General features: G+C 48.8%; 2 protein-coding genes across 2 annotated transcripts; one reads left to right on the plus strand and one right to left on the minus strand.

Annotated features, from left to right (window-relative positions):
* Window positions 1-3368: 3368 nt before the first annotated feature.
* On the minus strand, window positions 3369-4524 carry PV10_08422 (uncharacterized protein). The gene is made up of 5 exons (XM_016373440.1): window positions 4426-4524; window positions 3989-4364; window positions 3755-3937; window positions 3528-3701; window positions 3369-3475 (listed from the first exon to the last, which is right to left on the minus strand). Exons 1-5 carry the CDS (start codon window positions 4472-4474, stop codon window positions 3457-3459), a joined length of 801 nt encoding a protein of 266 aa, XP_016220351.1. The 5' UTR covers window positions 4475-4524; the 3' UTR covers window positions 3369-3456.
* A 6820-nt stretch (window positions 4525-11344) lies between these two features.
* On the plus strand, window positions 11345-12883 carry PV10_08423 (uncharacterized protein; the record flags this gene model as incomplete). The annotated part of the gene is made up of 1 exon (XM_016373441.1): window positions 11345-12883. The coding sequence occupies one exon, from the start codon at window positions 11345-11347 to the stop codon at window positions 12881-12883; it is 1539 nt and encodes a 512-aa protein (XP_016220352.1).
* Window positions 12884-17232: the final 4349 nt, after the last annotated feature.

Consider the following 17232-nt stretch of genomic DNA (forward strand, 5'->3'; position numbering starts at 1 on the left):
CAAGCTTGTCTCCTTGTCGGCTCTTTCATTTGGTGGCGTTGGTCTGATCTGCTGTTGTCTTTGCTTGCACATTGATCACAAGATGACGCCTAAGATTGAAATTTTCTTGGAGAACGACAAGTACGCCGAGAAGAACGTACACCATTAAGAATGTACAAGAGTCAAGGAGCATACTAGTATTGCAAACTATTTTGATGTAGGACAATCTGAGGCTTAATATTGACGTGATTCAAATAATAAACCACAGTTTGAATAATGGCGGTCGATGAATTTTTGTTTAAATCTACAAGTCTTTCCCTACAACACCAGAGCTCCCACCGATATCTGGAATTGCCTCTCCGAAGATCAAATTGTCATAGCCGACCATGATAGTGATAGGCATTGCCATGAAATGGGACACATCAGCTAGATTCTGTCAGCCTTAATAGGAAGTACTCAAAGAATTGCACTCACGCGCAAGGGCTTTTGCATAATCTGGACTGTTGTAGAATTGAATCCAGTCATCCCAATTCTTCACATAGATGTCTGAGCATCCGTCATATTCCAGTTGTGCAAGACCAAGGGCTTTGGCCTTCTCCTTGAGCTCTGGAGTTTGGTGAAACTGTATTGCCTTGGATTAGCACGAGATCACAGTAATGGCGGTTTATGGAGAGTCTAGTACCTGGCAATATCTACCAATGTGGAAGTCTTTGAATGGTTTACTTGCGACCGTAAGATCTGCGTGAACGGTTTCCCAGTGTCTGTGGAACTGCTCGTAGCTGACTTCGGGTAGCTTGCTGAAGTAAAATGAAAGCCGGATGTATGGCTGATAGTTCGGTTTTGCGTCGTATGACAAAGGCTGATGTGTGAAGGTATGGTCAATTTTCTTGAGAGTCATGTTGGTGTGGTTATCCTAGTCCCCGATATGCATCTGATTCTAACTTCTCGTATGTTGTCTTCTGATGCTGTATGGTGCTACTAGCCGTATGTCTCTAATTATGAATGAAATTCCAATATGTCTCCCAACCATCCGAAATCCACGTGAAAGTCAGCTGAGGCTCGACTTGACCAAACTAAACGTCGGTGCGGAGATGCCAAAGCATATCCGGCTTGTGGGGAATAGTGTGGGCAGGAAACTTGGCCTCATTCTGAAGCTCTCGACTCGCAGCCGCTTCGAGACTCCTACTCAACGAGTCATGTTTCCCCCAGATTCTTCCCCAGGCCCGAACTCCCTCGGTTGAATGTGTCATGTCTGCGTGGCAGAACTAGGGTCTCAGTAGTCATCTGGTTGACTGAATCACTAGCCTCTGGGACACTTCGGAGATTTCCAGCGAGCGTCTCAATGATTTTTTTAATTAAAGGGAATTCGAAGCCTCCCCATGGTGCATCGTTCGCCTTACCTCACCAACATATCGTGTCATCATCATGGCTGACTTCATCGTCCCTTCTCAGCGTGTTCCCGACCTACAACGACGAGCAAATGCTCCAATCCACTCGGAGAAGAAACTCCGAGTGATTTGTATTGGTGCTGGCGCGTCTGGATTATTGTTTGCATACAAGGTTCAACGTAATTTCAGGAATGTTGACCTAGTCATCTACGAAAAGAACGAAGAGGTTGCTGGCACTTGGTGGGAGAACAAATAGTAAGTTATTGTGGTAATTGCAGGTTCGAGCCTTTGTATGCTGACAGAGACACAGTCCAGGGTATGATACCTATTGACAGGGACAAAAGCTGGCTTGCTAATATGCTTTAGTTGTGCTTGTGATGTTCCATCTCACAATTACACCTGGTCGTTTGAGCCCAAGACCGACTGGTCCGCTGTTTATGCTGGAAGCGGTGAAATCTTCAACTACTTCGACAACTTCTCTCGAAAATACGGCTTGCGGAAGTATTGCAGAACTCGTCACCAAGTTGTCAAATCAGTCTGGGATGCAGACAAGGGCGGCTGGCACGTTACCATCCTCGATCTAAACAACAATGTTCATCACGAGGATTACTGTGACATTTTGATCAACGCTGGAGGAATTCTGAATGCTTGGAGATGGCCTGCAATCCCTGGCCTCGATAAGTATAAGGGTACCCTGTTGCATACTGCAAACTGGGATCCATCAGTCGACCTGACTGGTAAGCATGTTGGTTTAATTGGAAACGGGTGAGTGCTGCTCTGAAGAGACAGATCTTTCGTCCGCTGACTTTTTTCTAGCTCCTCTGGTATTCAAGTTCTACCTGCAATCCAGCCTATCGTCAGCAAGGTTACTACTTTTATTCGTGAACCGACTTATGTTTCACCAGTTCAAGGTTTGGAGCAACATGTGTTCAGTCCACAAGAGCGACATGACTTTGTCAACAAGCCTGGCGCTCTTCTTAGCTACAGAAAGAACATTGAAACTGGCTTGAACGGCCAATTTAGCCTGTTTTTGAAAGATACCAAGACTCAAAACGAGACTCGTGCGTATATGGTGCAGCAGATGAAGGAGAAACTCAACAACAAGTATTTGGAGGAGAAGCTCATTCCAGATTGGGCACTAGGCTGTGAGTATAATGTCCGCATTTATTCATTCTACCACTGACAGTACATCAGGCCGGCGACTGACTCCTGGCGTTAATTATCTCGAGACACTGTCCAAGCCCAATGTTTCAGTGGTCTATGGAGAAATTCAGGAAGTGACGGAGAAGGGTTGCTTGTGTGACGATGGCAAGGAATATCCAGTGGACGTCCTCATCTGCGCGACCGGCTTCGATACCACATTCAAGCCCCGATTTCCTCTGATCGGACCAAAGGGAGATAATCTTCAGGACGTTTGGGCTAAGGAACCTAAGTCGTATCTTGGTCTTGCCGCCCCAGATTTCCCTAACTATCTCATCTTCTTGGGTCCTAATTGTCCAATTGGAAATGGACCTGTCTTGTCCGCGATTGAGTATCAAGCTGACTGGATGATGGCGGTCATTGATCGATATCAGACCCACAACATCCATAGCTTCGCCCCTAAGATGGAAGCCGTCGAGGACTTCATCAAATTCAAGGACCAATTCATGGAGAAGACAGTTTGGGGAGATCCGTGCCGAAGCTGGTACAAGGCCAACCAGTCAGATGCTCCAGTCACAGCCCTGTGGCCCGGTTCCACTTTACACTACATCGAGGCCATTGGGGAAGTTAGATGGGAAGATTTCGACGTCAAGTACAACGGCAATCGATTCGCTTGGCTCGGAAATGGCTACAGTCAGACCGAACTCGACCCGACGGCCGACTGGGCTTACTATGTCCGCGACAATGACGACGGCCAGTACTTCAGTCGAGGAAAGAAGAGAGAGATCCTCACAAAATCGGGAAGTGTGTCTCAGAGCAACGCTGCTGTCAACTTTACTGGTGCTCAGTCACGTTTGTAGGAAAATCTGGGTTGGAGTTTTAGCATTTTGTTCAATAAGACTACCTGTTCCCGAGGCTCTTTACACGCATTCTCAAGTAGTCTTCCTAATCACTGAGCAGTAAACCCACTGGATGATAAGTTAGCATAATCACTTTGCTCTGGAAAATAAGATAGCGTACCCATCAATGACCATGCCACTGCCATTCATGAAACTACTTAGTGGGGAGGCCAAATAGGTTATAGCATCCCCGATTTCGTCCATGTCTGCGATCCTGCCAGCTGGTGTTTTCTCGATTTCCTTCTGCATCACACCCATGCTCGAGGCTGTTTGGAGCAGAGGCGTGGCCACATAACTGGAAACAATGAATTAAATCACAGACTGCTGACATCTTGTGGGATCACTTACCCTGGACATATAGCGTTGATCCTGATCCCATCTGCGGCATAAGCTGCAGCATCTGCCTTTGTCATGCCGACCACGCCATGCTTAGAGGTCGTATATGCCACGGCTGATATGTCTCTAGAAGTACCAACAATCCCATACATGGAAGCGACATTGATAATGGTTCCTTTCCCAAACCGAACAGAACTGAGTTGATGTCAGCCACAGATTCTCTTAGATTGGTGCCTTAAGACAGACTTGGGTTCAAGTGGTTCTTGCTTGAGCATTTGCCGTATCTCTGCTCTGGAGCTCATCCAAACTCCAGTCAGGTTGATGCTCATAAGTTTCTGCCAATCTGATAGCTCGTGGTCCCCCGAGCGGGCATTAGAACCTGCGATGCCGGCATTATTGACAGCATAGTCAATCCGGCCAAACTTGGCTGCTGCGTCGGAGACGGCCTTGTTGATCGATTGTTCATCGGCCACGTCCACCTGCAAGGGCAGAATTTCAACTCCTGGGAAAGCTTTGTTGAGTTCTGACGCCGTCGCTTTTACTGCCGTGGCATTCAGGTCGCCAATGGCGATTCCTCGAGCACCATACTTCGCAAATGAAAACGCGGTTGCTTTACCGATGCCTAGTGTATATGTCGGTCAGGTGACTGGTCATAGCCTGAGCTGCATGTGGGTTGATCTCACCAGAGGCGGCACCTGTTATGAAGCCGAAACCCTTCAACAATGACGCCATGGATAAAAATTGCCAACAATAGAGATCTCCTTATCTTGAGATTTCTTCACTAGATTGTAACTGGTTTTGAAGAGTTTGTAGTCTCGTCGTCGTCTTTGGACCTTGGGCCTGGCCTGGACCTGTCAAGCGCTGCCGCCGGAAGACTCCAGCCAGAGTTGTCAACACTCCCACCTCAGACCACCCTTGAACCTTATGCCCCATACTTTGGCTACCGGTTCCCCTCCCGAGGCGGTTCCGACCACTCTAAGACTAGGAGACAGTAGTTTCATGGGTCTTCGCGTGACTGGGAAGGTCTTTTCAACCATTCAAAATGGCACGCAAGTAACCTCGGCTGTAGTGGGACTTATGCTTGAAGTGGCTGGTTATTTCTCATGTTGTCGCATGATAAGCTCACTTCATGACTCAGTCGACCATTGTCAATGAATTGAATGTACTCTGAAAGCCACGAACTAACGAGAGTACGAAGTAGTACGAGTCCTTCTGGGTATCCTGATTGAACTACTTGGTTTCTAATTACATGCGAACCAAACTCCTGCAGCCCACGGTTTATGCCGTTTCGAGTTTATCTTTGTCTTATTGGACCAACTACGAAACCGACCATTCGTGATCGTTGGCTCGGACATAGGTTGATAGACCCTTGACGTCTCTGCTTGCAGTTGCTTTAACGTCACCGTTGCCGAGGTATGCGAATCGATTCTTATGGCGGTACTTGATGTTATAGTCTTCAAATCTAGGATCTTTGATGCTCTTGAGAAAGTGGATTGTCTGCCGCGATGTCAGTAATTATTTTGAAGACACAGGGAGTTTTGTCGCAACGTACCGAGCCCGGCCAGAGGTAGATTCTGTTCTTGACCTTTCCATCCTTAAACCAACTGCGGCATTCTTCTTGCCAGACCGTGGTCTTGTGGAATTCATCAAAGTGTGCATAGATATCGTCGAGAGCTTCTTGCTTGACATCCATGCACTTGATGGTCTCATGCTGCATCTTCTTCATCATTTTTATCGAGTACTCGATGGTGGTTTCGATGCTAGGGAGCAAGGTACCATTCGACCAGGTAGCACCGGGACCGACAATAGTATAGTAGTTAGGGAATCTAGAATTGTTAGCGTGAGTACTTATCATCATCTCGGGGTCAAACGTACCTGGGGGCGGAGACACCGAAGTAAAGATTGACACCATCACCCCAGTCCTCGTTGAGAGTTTTACCCTCCCCGTTGATCAAGGTGAATGCGGGTCGAAATGCGACCTTGAATCCAGTAGCGCAAACCAGAACATCCATCTTATGCTCTTTGCCATCTTTGGTGAGAATGCCGTTCTTGGTGACTCTTTCGATCCCACTGAAGATGGTCTCTACATTGGGTTGCACCAGAGCCTCGAGATACCCGTCACCAGGTGAGATACGCCTGCACCCAGGCGACCACTTGGGAATAATGAAAGACTTGAGCTCTTCATGTCCAGGTCCCATTCTTCGATTCATCTCGGAGGTGATGGCTTCTCGGAATTGGTTGGACAGTTCAGAATTTTGCTGGTACATACCAAAGAGACCGTTGATCTCAGCCTCAATTCGCTTTCGAAAGTCGAGGTGATACTCGGGATCTTCTCGGAATCGCTTCTTATCCTCTTCGGTGAACTTGTATTGACGGTGTCCTGGATCAACGTCGGAGCCTTTCGTCAGGTCGGTGGTCAAAGCCCCCGCGCCAAAGGGAGGGCTAATCCATGTCGGGCTTCTCATGTACACTTGTACCTGTTTGGCAATCTGCTGTAGCTGAGGTACGATCTGCACGCTGGTTGATCCAGTGCCAATGACACCGATGACCTTGTTGTCTAGCTCCGCATCGTGATTCCACGCAGCTGAGTGCATCAAGGGTCCCTCGAAGTCATGGAGACCTTCAATCTCCGGCCATTGCCAGTTGTTCAGAATTCCTGTCGTGTCGATTAGCAGTAGGTCCAAGATTCGCGATACTGACTGCTACACTTACCAGTTCCATTGACCAAACAGTGTGCCCAGTCTTGCCATTGCTCCTTGGTGACTTGATCCTCCAGGGTGATGTTCCAGACGGCATCGTCGTCATCCCATCTAGCCTTGACAACCTTGGTGTTCAGTTTCATGTACTTGCGCGATCCATAGCGATCGGCGAAGCCCTCAAAATATTTCTGGATTTCGTCGCCATAGGCAAAGAAATGAGACCAATCCGGGTTGGGGTCGAAAGTGAACGTGTAAAGGTGGGAGGGAATGTCGCATGCGACACCTGGGTACGTGTTTTCGTACCACGTTCCGCCAAACTGCTTGTTCTTCTCAAACAGAGTCAATTCCCAGGAACCCTTTTCTAGCATGCGCTCCATCTTGTACGCAAGGCAGAGACCTGAAGCCCCCGCGCCAACGCAGGCGACTCGCAATTTCCGAGCCTTGGAGTGATATTGCTGCAGAACACGATACGGCCCTTCCTGGGATCGCTCTGGGTAGCTGTAGTGTTCGCCCACCCCATTCTGGCCCATGACAATACTGGGCATGGTGGTAGGCTCCGTCGGGGATGGGATGTGAGAACTAGCGTCGCCCATATTGAGTAAACACGATTGCGAACTGCGTTGACACAGAAAGACAAAACCGAAGATGGAGAGTGAAGAAGAAAAAGTACAAGAGCCGTAAACAATATTTTTGTTCTACAAACTTGAAGGCTCCATCAGGTACTTTGTCACCTGATATCCAAACATGGTTCTCGGGGTCTCATGTTGCCCTGCATATGGTGAATCAGTCCGTGTTCTGGACCTGCGCAACAACTGGGACAACAACCCAGGGATGAATTCTTCCTTGGAGTCCACCGCTGATGCGCAAGTCTTGGACCCGAGCGGCCACTGATACCGCGCCGAGATCCCCGGTACGGAGTTTCCATTCATCAATGGGTGATAATATCCTACCTGTGGAGTTTAACCAATATGTGCTTGGATGTATGGGTTGATTCCACCGCGGGGTGATATGATATCCGAATGGACAAGAAGGTCGATCATGCGGGGACCGGACTCGTTCTTCCTACGACACTTATGCACGAGTCATTCATGAGCGGGTCGACTTCGTGTTGTTTGTTTAGCCTAGAATCGCCCAGAGATACCCCGAAAGTCTACTGGAATCTGGAGAACCCGTCCCGTTGCCCCGTTTCGTCGAGCGTGGCCGGGGTTAAAACTCACAACAGGAACAGACAAGCATGTCAGTGAATGTGGCAATTCTGCCCAACATCGATCCGTAGCTTAATAATCATGCATTCTCTCAGGCGCATAGATCTACCTTGCATCACTGCCGAGGCCGATTTGATGGTTTCGAAGGCTCGAAATGACAATGGGCCAGGTTGGCGTTCGAAGACTTAGCAAACCAACGGTACCTAGGTAGGTACCTAGTGGCCGAATTGGGAATCCAACCGTAGCCTCGTCTAGCCTTGATATAACATATTCTATGACGTCTACCGCAGATTGTAACGCTCCAGCCGAATCTCATCACTTCAAATGTTTACAATCTGGCTCTGGACGAGCCTTGCATTTCTAGGGCGTCTCTCTTGGCCCATTCTCTCATGACCTTGCGCTGAATTTTGCCGCTGGCCAGTTTGGGAACCTCGTCGATAAACTTGATGCCTCCAACCAATTGCTTATGCTTGGCCACCCGGGGCTTCATCCACGTCTGGATATCCTCGGCACTGATCTTACCCTTGCTTTCGTCCTTGAGCGTGATGTAGGCGCGGGGCCATTCCTCGTTGTTCAGGGTGATCCCGACCACGGCCGCATCTGCAATATGGTCGTTCTCGAGGAGCGTTGCCTCAAGTTCAGCTGGTGCCACCTGTAGCGCGTTGACCTTGATTAGTTCCTTCTTCCTATCCACAATCCAAAACCAGTTGTCTTTGACCACCGCGATATCGCCCGTCTTGAGCCAGCCTTGATCATCAATCGCATCTTTGGTGGCAGCTTCATTTCTCCAATAGCCGAGGCAAACTTGTGGCCCTCTGACGTACATTTCGCCCGGCTGGCCCGGGCCAACTTCTTTACCGTCGTCATCAACTAGCTTGCATTCACTGTTTGGATCGAGGAGACCAACACTGCCAGAATCATCCAATCGGCCGCCGGGTACATGTATAGCCCCACACGTCACCTCGGTCATACCCCAGCCTTGGATGATGTTGACGTTGAATCGCCTGGATACAGAATTTTGTAGTTCCTTAGAAAGGGGAGCAGCACCACACAAGATATTCTTCAAATTGCTAAGGTCATATTTTGCGGTCTCTGGTCGTTTGTCGAGCATAACCAGGATAGGTGGAGCAGACTGTAGATGCGTGATTCGATATTGCTGTAGCGCCTGCAGAAACTCTTCATAGGCAAATTTTTGCATGATATAAACAGGGACTAGAAGTTTCGGGGCCATCACACACATGTACAACTGGCCTGTTATCGTCAATAACTTGTTCCTCACGAGCGCTGCTTTTCGACTTACCATATGCATGATAGAGAGGAAGAAACCCAAGCCACCTCTCTTCGGGTCTTTTGGGTGGCGTATAAGGTTGTTCGAGGTCTCTCATGAAAATAGTCTGTTCTGAATTGGCCACGATATTGTAATGAGACACTGCAACACCTTTGGGCAAGCCTGTGGTGCCCGATGAATAATTGACGGTCGCTTGAGCGGTCTTCGCCGAAGAGGTCATGGGATCCCAAACATAATGATCTGACTCCACGCTGGCATCTCTCCAATCCCTGATTTCATTGATTTCCTTCAATGGCTGGTCTGAAAACTGGAATATTCGACTTTTGTCTAGGCCCGCCCGTTGTGCGGCGTCAAGGGCAGTGTCCAAAAGTGAAGGATGTGAGAGAATCAAACTGGTGCCTGTGTTCTTGATCTGATATTCCACTTCCGAAACAGTGTAAATGGGGTTTGCACCGCTGAAAACACGGCCAGAGCCTACAATTCCCAAGTAGGCAATAGGAACAAATATATGATTCGGGGTGAAAATCATCACAGCTTCGCCTTTGCCAATCTGTTGCTGATCAAGAAATGCAGCTAGTCTCTTGATCCATGACAGCCCTTGGCGCAGCGAGAGCGACTTCTGGGGGTTCTTCGCATCGATCCATATTGGCTTGTCGGATGGTTGCTGTCCAGGTGGATAGATATATGAGAGAATGTTTGTCACTGGAATATCCAGGTCAGGATAAGGGGACTTGTAAACCATCTTTTCGATGACGACTCTAGATACAATTGACAAGAACAGTCTCACCAAAAGACGGCGACTATGTAGATGCAGGTTGAGGAAGTCGATTGAAACGATTTCTGGTCAGTGGTTGTCGAGTAAGATTTAGGCTTGCCGAGGTGCCGACACTCGTTCCAACCGATGCGGGCGGAAAAAGTCCACCGAAGACCCCAATAATAATAATATCGAGCAAACTGCCTACACGGATTAATTTGTGAGTGATTCTCACGAAAATACACCACAACACAATATTATCGCATTATAGGCCAGCAGAATGTCGGACTTGAACGGCTTCGACAACTTCTTCCGTCTAGATGGCAAAGTCGCGCTTGTCACTGGAGGCAGGTATGCTATCTTGCTCAAAATTATACCCATTAACATTTGACTAGGCTCACGAGGTCTTGGGCTTCATGCTGCAACGGCGTTCTTGAGAGCAGGTGCTAAAAAAGTCATCATTACTGCCCGGAAAGCTGAAGGCGAACAAGGCATCAATCAGGCAGTCGAAAAATTGAACAAACTTCCGGGGATCAAAGGGACTGCTATAGGAATTGCTGCCAATGTCGCACAGGAGAAGGATGTCATTCGACTATTAGAGGAAGTCAAGAAGACCGAGTCTAAAATTCATATCCTCGTCGCCAACGCTGGAGCAACCTGGGGAGGGCCATTCGAAACCACACCAGATTGGGCCAACCAAAAGGTCTTGGACCTGAACGTCAGAGGGGTTTTCAACATAGTGCGATCGTCAGTGGTCACCAAGTCTGATGTGAAATGGTGTAAACTGATAGCCTTACAGGTTCACGCCACTCCTAACAGCAGCGGGAACACCCCAAGATCCAGCGAGAGTGATTGTGGTGAGCTCAACGGCAGGCGTCAATGTGCCCCACGTGGGAGACCATGGGACGATCATGTATTCAGCATCGAAAGCTGCAGCTCATCATCTGGCTCGAAACTTGGCTGTTGAGCTTGGTCCGCGAAACATTACAACAAACACCGTTGCACCTGGTTTCTTCCCGTCGAAACTGGCCAATGGTCTAATTGAACTCTTGGGTGGTGAGGAGGATCTGAAGCAATCCAATCCCAGAAAACGTCTTGGAGAACCAGAAGACATAGCTGGTGTCATGCTCTTCCTTGCCTCGCCTGCGGGAAACTACATGTGAGTTTACAATCCTGACACTAATAATGGACCTGACCGTGTGCAGCAACGGTGTCGATATCGAAGTTGACGGCGGCGCTCGCTTGGGTGCAGGAAGGCTGACCAAACTATGAGATCGCCCCGTATTCCAGCCTTGTCTCGTCGCGTTCTTCTGTCGCATGAGGACTAAGGCAGCCTCTTCGCTGACCGGCGTTGAAATCAGCATGACTCGTGAGTCTCGCTTCGCTGAGTTTGCGGGGTACTAGCGTCGGTTAACTATTTCCGGCATGACTCGCGTCATGACTCGTGCATGATCTTGGCAATCGCAGACCTCCCCGCAACCGAATCAGGATGCTTTGACTGTGCCGTGTTGCCGTTGAGGAAATGCTTCAGGTGGACTGGAGAGTGACGGCGCATTGGGAGTTGCAATATGGCATTTAGAGTAACATAGACGTTTTCACTATCTGATCTTTTCTTAGTTCTTGTTGTAAGACTGTCGATGACACACTGTCGACGATATGGACTCTACAGTGGTAAAGCCGCGCAGCCTGGGGGATGCCCTGACCATGCTTGCACTCCTCGCTGGGCTGCTCGCAATAAGCACTCTGATTTCTACCATAGTCTATCGGCTATACTTCCATCCCCTGGCGAAGTTCCCAGGTCCGAAACTGAACGCAATCAGCTCGCTCCCTGGGATCTACTCCTTGCTGAGGGGTCGTCTACCACTTGAGAATAAGAAACTCCATGAAAAGTATGGATCTGTTGTTCGGGTCTCACCAAATGAGTTGGCGTTCAACTCTGCCCAAGCTTGGGAAGACATCTACGGACACCGGCAGGGTCGACCCAATATGCACAAAGATCCGATTCACGTTGGTTCTGTCGATCCATTGCCAGGTGCATCAACCCTCACGATGTCCGATGACTTGAATCACGCCCGCCAAAGGCGAGCACTCGCACACTCGTTTTCCACAAAGGCTTTGATGGAACAAGAACCTATTATCCAAGGCTACGTCGATATTCTGATCCAGAACCTCAACAGAATGGCCAAGAATGAGGACGAATTCAATATGGTTAATTGGCTGAATTTCACCACATTTGACATCATTGGCGATCTGGCCTTTGGAGAGCCTTTTGGTTGTCTCGCTAAGGGTGCATTCCATGACTGGGTGGCCTTGATCTATGAAACCGTCAAGGTGGGAGCTTTAGAGCAGGCAACTCGCCGTTTTGCCACTGTCGGGTCCTGGGCTCAGTCCATGCTCGTGAATTTGATCCCAAATCATGTTCGGCAGCGGCGACGGAACCACCTGATATTCAGCAAGGAAAAGGTCACCCGCAGATTAGAAAATAAAGACACTGATCACAGAGATTTCATCTGGTACATCCTCAAGCAAAGAGAGAAGTTCGACTTGCATGACAACGAGATCATCCTCAACTCAGCACTGTTCATCGTTGCTGGAAGCGAAACTACGGCCAATCTGTTATCTGGCTTGATCGCAAGACTCCTTTGGAACAAGAACAAGTACGACAAATTGGTCCATGAGATCCGCAGTCGCTTCAAGAAAGAAGACGAAATCAACTATGAGGAGACGAGCAAACTTGAATATCTTAATGCTTGCTTAGAAGAAGGCCTTCGGATTCACCCTCCCGTTCCAACTGGCCTTCTGCGAACCGTTCCCAAAGGAGGAGATTTTATCGACGGACACTGGGTCGCCGGGGGAACTTCTGTTGCAGTCAGCTCCTGGGCTGCTGCACATAACCCGGTGAATTTCAAGGATCCTGACTCATTCATCCCTGAGCGATGGATTGGCTCAGAATATGCGTCAGACCTCAAGAAAGCCGCGCAGCCGTTTTCGTTAGGTCCTCGTGGGTGCATCGGGCGCAATCTCTCGTACATGGAAATGAGATTGATCCTGACCAGAATTTTATGGAATTTTGATCTCATCAGCACGGATGGCGCGTGGCAATGGGATCCAGAGGGTGAAATGAAGAACATGAGGGCTTTCATGACTTGGGAGAAGCCCGACTTGAATTGCAAAGTTGTCAAGGTCGAAAGATAGAGCTACGTAGATCTATTCAGATTATGATGAATTCTTAACAGCCTCCACATGTAAAATAAAACATGATGATCTGAGGGGCCATAGCTACCCAATGAAAAGAACTCGCACCTATTTTTTAAGACCTTGAAGACAGTATCACTGAAAGGAATCGCATTCGATGGCCGGAAGCGCCCCTCTAAGCACTTCCCCGCAAGGTTCCCACCGACGGCGCAAATCGGGAGAGCTTTTCCCATCCTGCCCAGCGATCCTTTGGGTCTAGGATGTTTATCATCTGTCAACGGCAGCATGTGCTTAGAGATTGCGTCGCTTTGTTGCAGTCCGTCCTTGAATCTCGCTATTGTTGCTAGTGTCAATAAAAAGATCCCAGGGTGTTTTCAAGCCAATTTCGCCAGCACAAATGGGTTCTACAGAAACGAACAATCATGCACTCGTCTTTGGAGCATCGGGGATCACAGGGTGGGCAATTGTCAATGCCATCTTAAACGGTTATCCATCACCGTCGACGTTCTCCAAAGTGACTGCATTGACCAATCGACCTCTTGCGCCCGAAACAGCGCAATGGCCTCAATCCGACAAGCTCCAGGTTGTTTCAGGCTTGGATATCCTTGCTGGTGATCAATCTACACTGGAACAGACTCTCAAGGACAAAGTCAAGGAAGTTTCCACGGTTTCGCACGTGTATTTCTTCGCATACATCATGGATGCAGATCCAGCCAAAGAAATCTCGATCAACGTCGAGCTGCTTGATAGAGCCGTCAGGGCTGTGGAAACAGTCTCAAGCGCTCTAAAATTTGTTGTTCTTCCAACCGGCACAAAGGTGAGTTACCCACGTTTCATCTTTGAACTGGGCTGACAATCTCAGGCTTATGGCGTACATCTGATCGATCAGTTCCCCTGGAAGGATAAAGTCCCCTTGTCGGAGAGTCTTCCTAGAATCCCAGAGCCGTATGCCTCCCAGATGTTCTACTACAACCAACTGGACTCGTTGAAGAACTTGTCCAAAGGGAAGAACTGGACATTTTGCGATATTATCCCCGATGTTGTGGTCGGCTTCGTGCCAAATAACAACATTTACTGCTTAGCGCAGGCTTTGGCGCTCTACCTGTCTCTCTACAGAGCGATTGAGGGCCCGGGTGCCGAGGTGGTGTTTCCCGGCACAATGGAATCCTGGAAGATCCAGTCAAACGACAGTAGCCAGGACATCATCGCCAAATTTGCGATTTACGCCAGTTTACATCCGGAAGTAGCAGATGGCCAATCTTTCAATGCCGCTGATAATTCAAAGAGCTCATCATGGTCTGTGAAATGGCCTGTCATATGTGAATATTTCGGTTTGAAGGGCGTTGCTCCAACGAACGGTTCTGGTCCAGATCCAGTCCAGTATACTGTGGACAATCGCGACAAGTGGCTCCAACTAGAGAAGCAATACGGACTACAGACTGGTCGTGTTGGCAATGAACGCAGTTTTGGGGGCTTTCCGTACTTCATCATGACAATGTTCAATTTTGACAGGCATCTGGATTTGAGCAAGATGCATCAGGCATGGGGCAGCGCAACCGAAGAGACAGACGCCAAAGGCGCCTGGTGGACGGCCTTTGACCGGTTTCGCAAAGCCAAAATCATTCCATAGGGCTAAGAGTCACAAAGTAAACTTGTAAGGTCCTTGAACGGCATAAGCTGAAGTTTGGCGGGCATGTCGTGCCAGTACTGGTTTCGTTAGCGCGACCTACCAAATGCCCAGAACAGTATGAACATAACCTTTTCGGCTTTACCCAGTGAAGATCTTCTGCTGTTACATTAACCTATTACTGATCTAACCAAGTCTCTCCTTCCTGCGACTCCTAACATCGTTCAGAACACGATAACTATGGCTGGTACAGGCGACAGTAACTTTGCTCAACCGTGGCAAGAAGTAAGCAGGCAAGCAATATTTTCTTTAATACAGTACTAACGACGACGTAGTTCAAGAAAGAATTCGGAGGCGCTCCTCTGTTGCATGGCCCGATAGAAAATATATTCAAAGGATGGGACGAGCTATTGGTTAAAATGGGGAGCAAATATGAGTTCCCAGCTCCAGATGATAGTGTCAAGACCAAAGATGTGAAGATCAATGACTTGGTCACTGTTCGAGTATACACACCGCCCAACGCAACTGGATCCGATAATCTCGCCGTGTACTTCCATGGAGGAGGCTGGGCAATGGGAGATCTCAATATCGAGGACGCACAGTGCCGAATTATCAGCAAGGAGTGCAACATTGTCCTCGTCTCCGTCGACTACCGCTTGGCCCCAAAGCACAAGTATCCTGCCGCCCTCGACGACAGTTATGCTGGGGTGATCTGGGCATTGGATAACCGAGCGACTTTGGGAGCCAATAACAGCCCAATTGCCTTGATCGGCACGTCTGCTGGTGGTGGACTGTCTCTGAGTGTCGCAATCAAAATGATACAAAACGGAAACGATGCCCAGCTAGCTGGAGTGGCCGCTTTGGTTCCTGTCACAATTCACCCATCCGCCTTGCCCGCCGAGTTGAAGAACAAATACACATCATACGATGAACACGCCGAAGATACAGTCAACACAAAAGATGCCATGATGGCGTTTTTCGGTGAGCACCGTATGCAGAAACCTATTCCTAGATCAAAACTACTAACACATGCTAGATGCATATGGCGGAGAGCCACAGGACCCCCTTATATCCCCTCTTCTGCACAATGGGCTCTTGAAGAAGGCAAAGAAGGTGTATATCACCGAGTGCGGCATGGACACACTCCGGGACGATGCAAGATTAATGAAGGAGAACTTGGAATCACAAAAGTAAGGCATATATTCTACATGAGACCTATTTACTAATTCAATGCAGTGTTGCTGTTCGTTACGATACTTACCCTGGTTACCCTCACTACTCGTGGACATTGCCGTCGAAAAAGCTGGCTGGTCATCAGGCAGAGTTCTTTGGGAACTTGGTAAAGGGTGTAAACTGGGTGTTCGGCCAGGGATCGTGATTACCTTCCTCCGAAGAAACAGCCACTTGTAGCATGAGAGGAAAATCACGGCCCGAAATTGTGTCACAGGAAGGGAGGACTTTGATGTGGAGGAATCCGCCAATCAAGTATCGTCCTCCGCAAATCACTAGCCTTTTCCGACCTCTTGACCAATTGGAGTGAGAGGAAGTTGATAGCCTGAGTCAAAACTTATGTTGTCCTCGTGGGCACTGAATCATCGTCCCCAGAACCAAGACCGTCTGTTGCCGCTTTGCCGATGTATCCTCTAGAACATTTTATACAATACTTATTGGCATAATTTCATGGAGTGAACGAATTATTGCGACCACGAATCAACAGGAACAGGAACAGAAGACAAGTCACAATGGGATCAATTCAACGAGAGATCAAGCGGCCGGTCAGGATCGGAGGCGCTTCTGGTGGATTCACAGATCGTCAACGTTCTATTTTGTCTTTTGCTCGCGACAATGAAGTCGACGTCATCATCGGCGACTGGATGAGCGAGATGACCATGTCCTGGCATGGCGTGGCGAAGAAAGACCAGCTGCAGAAAGGCATGACTGATGCAGAAAGAGATGGGCTTTTCGATCCTTCTTTCATGAGCACTTTCAGTCCTGCTTTGCCTCATTTACAAGAACGAGGTATCAAAGTGGCAGTCAACGCCGGAGCTAGCGATGCTGGCATGTTGGCAGATCTGGTTGCCAAGACGATCAAAAGCCAAGGGCTTTCACTCAAGGTCGCCTGGATTCAGGGCGATGAAGTCATGGAGGCGGTCAAGAAGCTATTAGCCAAAGGCGAGAAGTTTGAGAATATTTGCTTCGGAGGAAATCTAGAAGACTGGCCTCACGAGCCTCTGGTCGCCCAATGCTATCTTGGAGGGGCCGGTATTGCTGAGGCCTTCCGACAGGGAGCTGATATTGTCATTTGCGGCAGAGTATCAGATGCGGCTCCCACGATAGGCGCCGCAATGTGGTGGCATGGATGGGACCGCAACAAGGATTTTGACGAGATCGCATCTTCCCTCATTGCTGGACATTTAATCGAATGCTCGACATACGTGACAGGAGGTTACTACAGCGGATTTAAGGATCTTTTCGAGGGTTGTGAGGATCATGGTTTCCCCATTGCTGCCATTAATGCCGATGGGACATTCACACTCGAGAAAGAACCCAACACTGGTGGCGAAATGTCTGTTGGAACTGCAACCTCACAGCTTCTCTACGAAATCCAGGGACCCCAATATTATGGGTCCGATGTCGTTGCTGTCTTGGAGGGCATCAACATGGAGCAGATTGGAAAAGACAAGGTTCGGGTGTCTGGCGTGAAAGGCAACCCACCTCCAAC

This window comes from Exophiala mesophila (genome assembly GCF_000836275.1).
Source record: "Exophiala mesophila strain CBS 40295 unplaced genomic scaffold supercont1.6, whole genome shotgun sequence".
Classification (NCBI taxonomy): domain Eukaryota; kingdom Fungi; phylum Ascomycota; class Eurotiomycetes; order Chaetothyriales; family Herpotrichiellaceae; genus Exophiala; species Exophiala mesophila.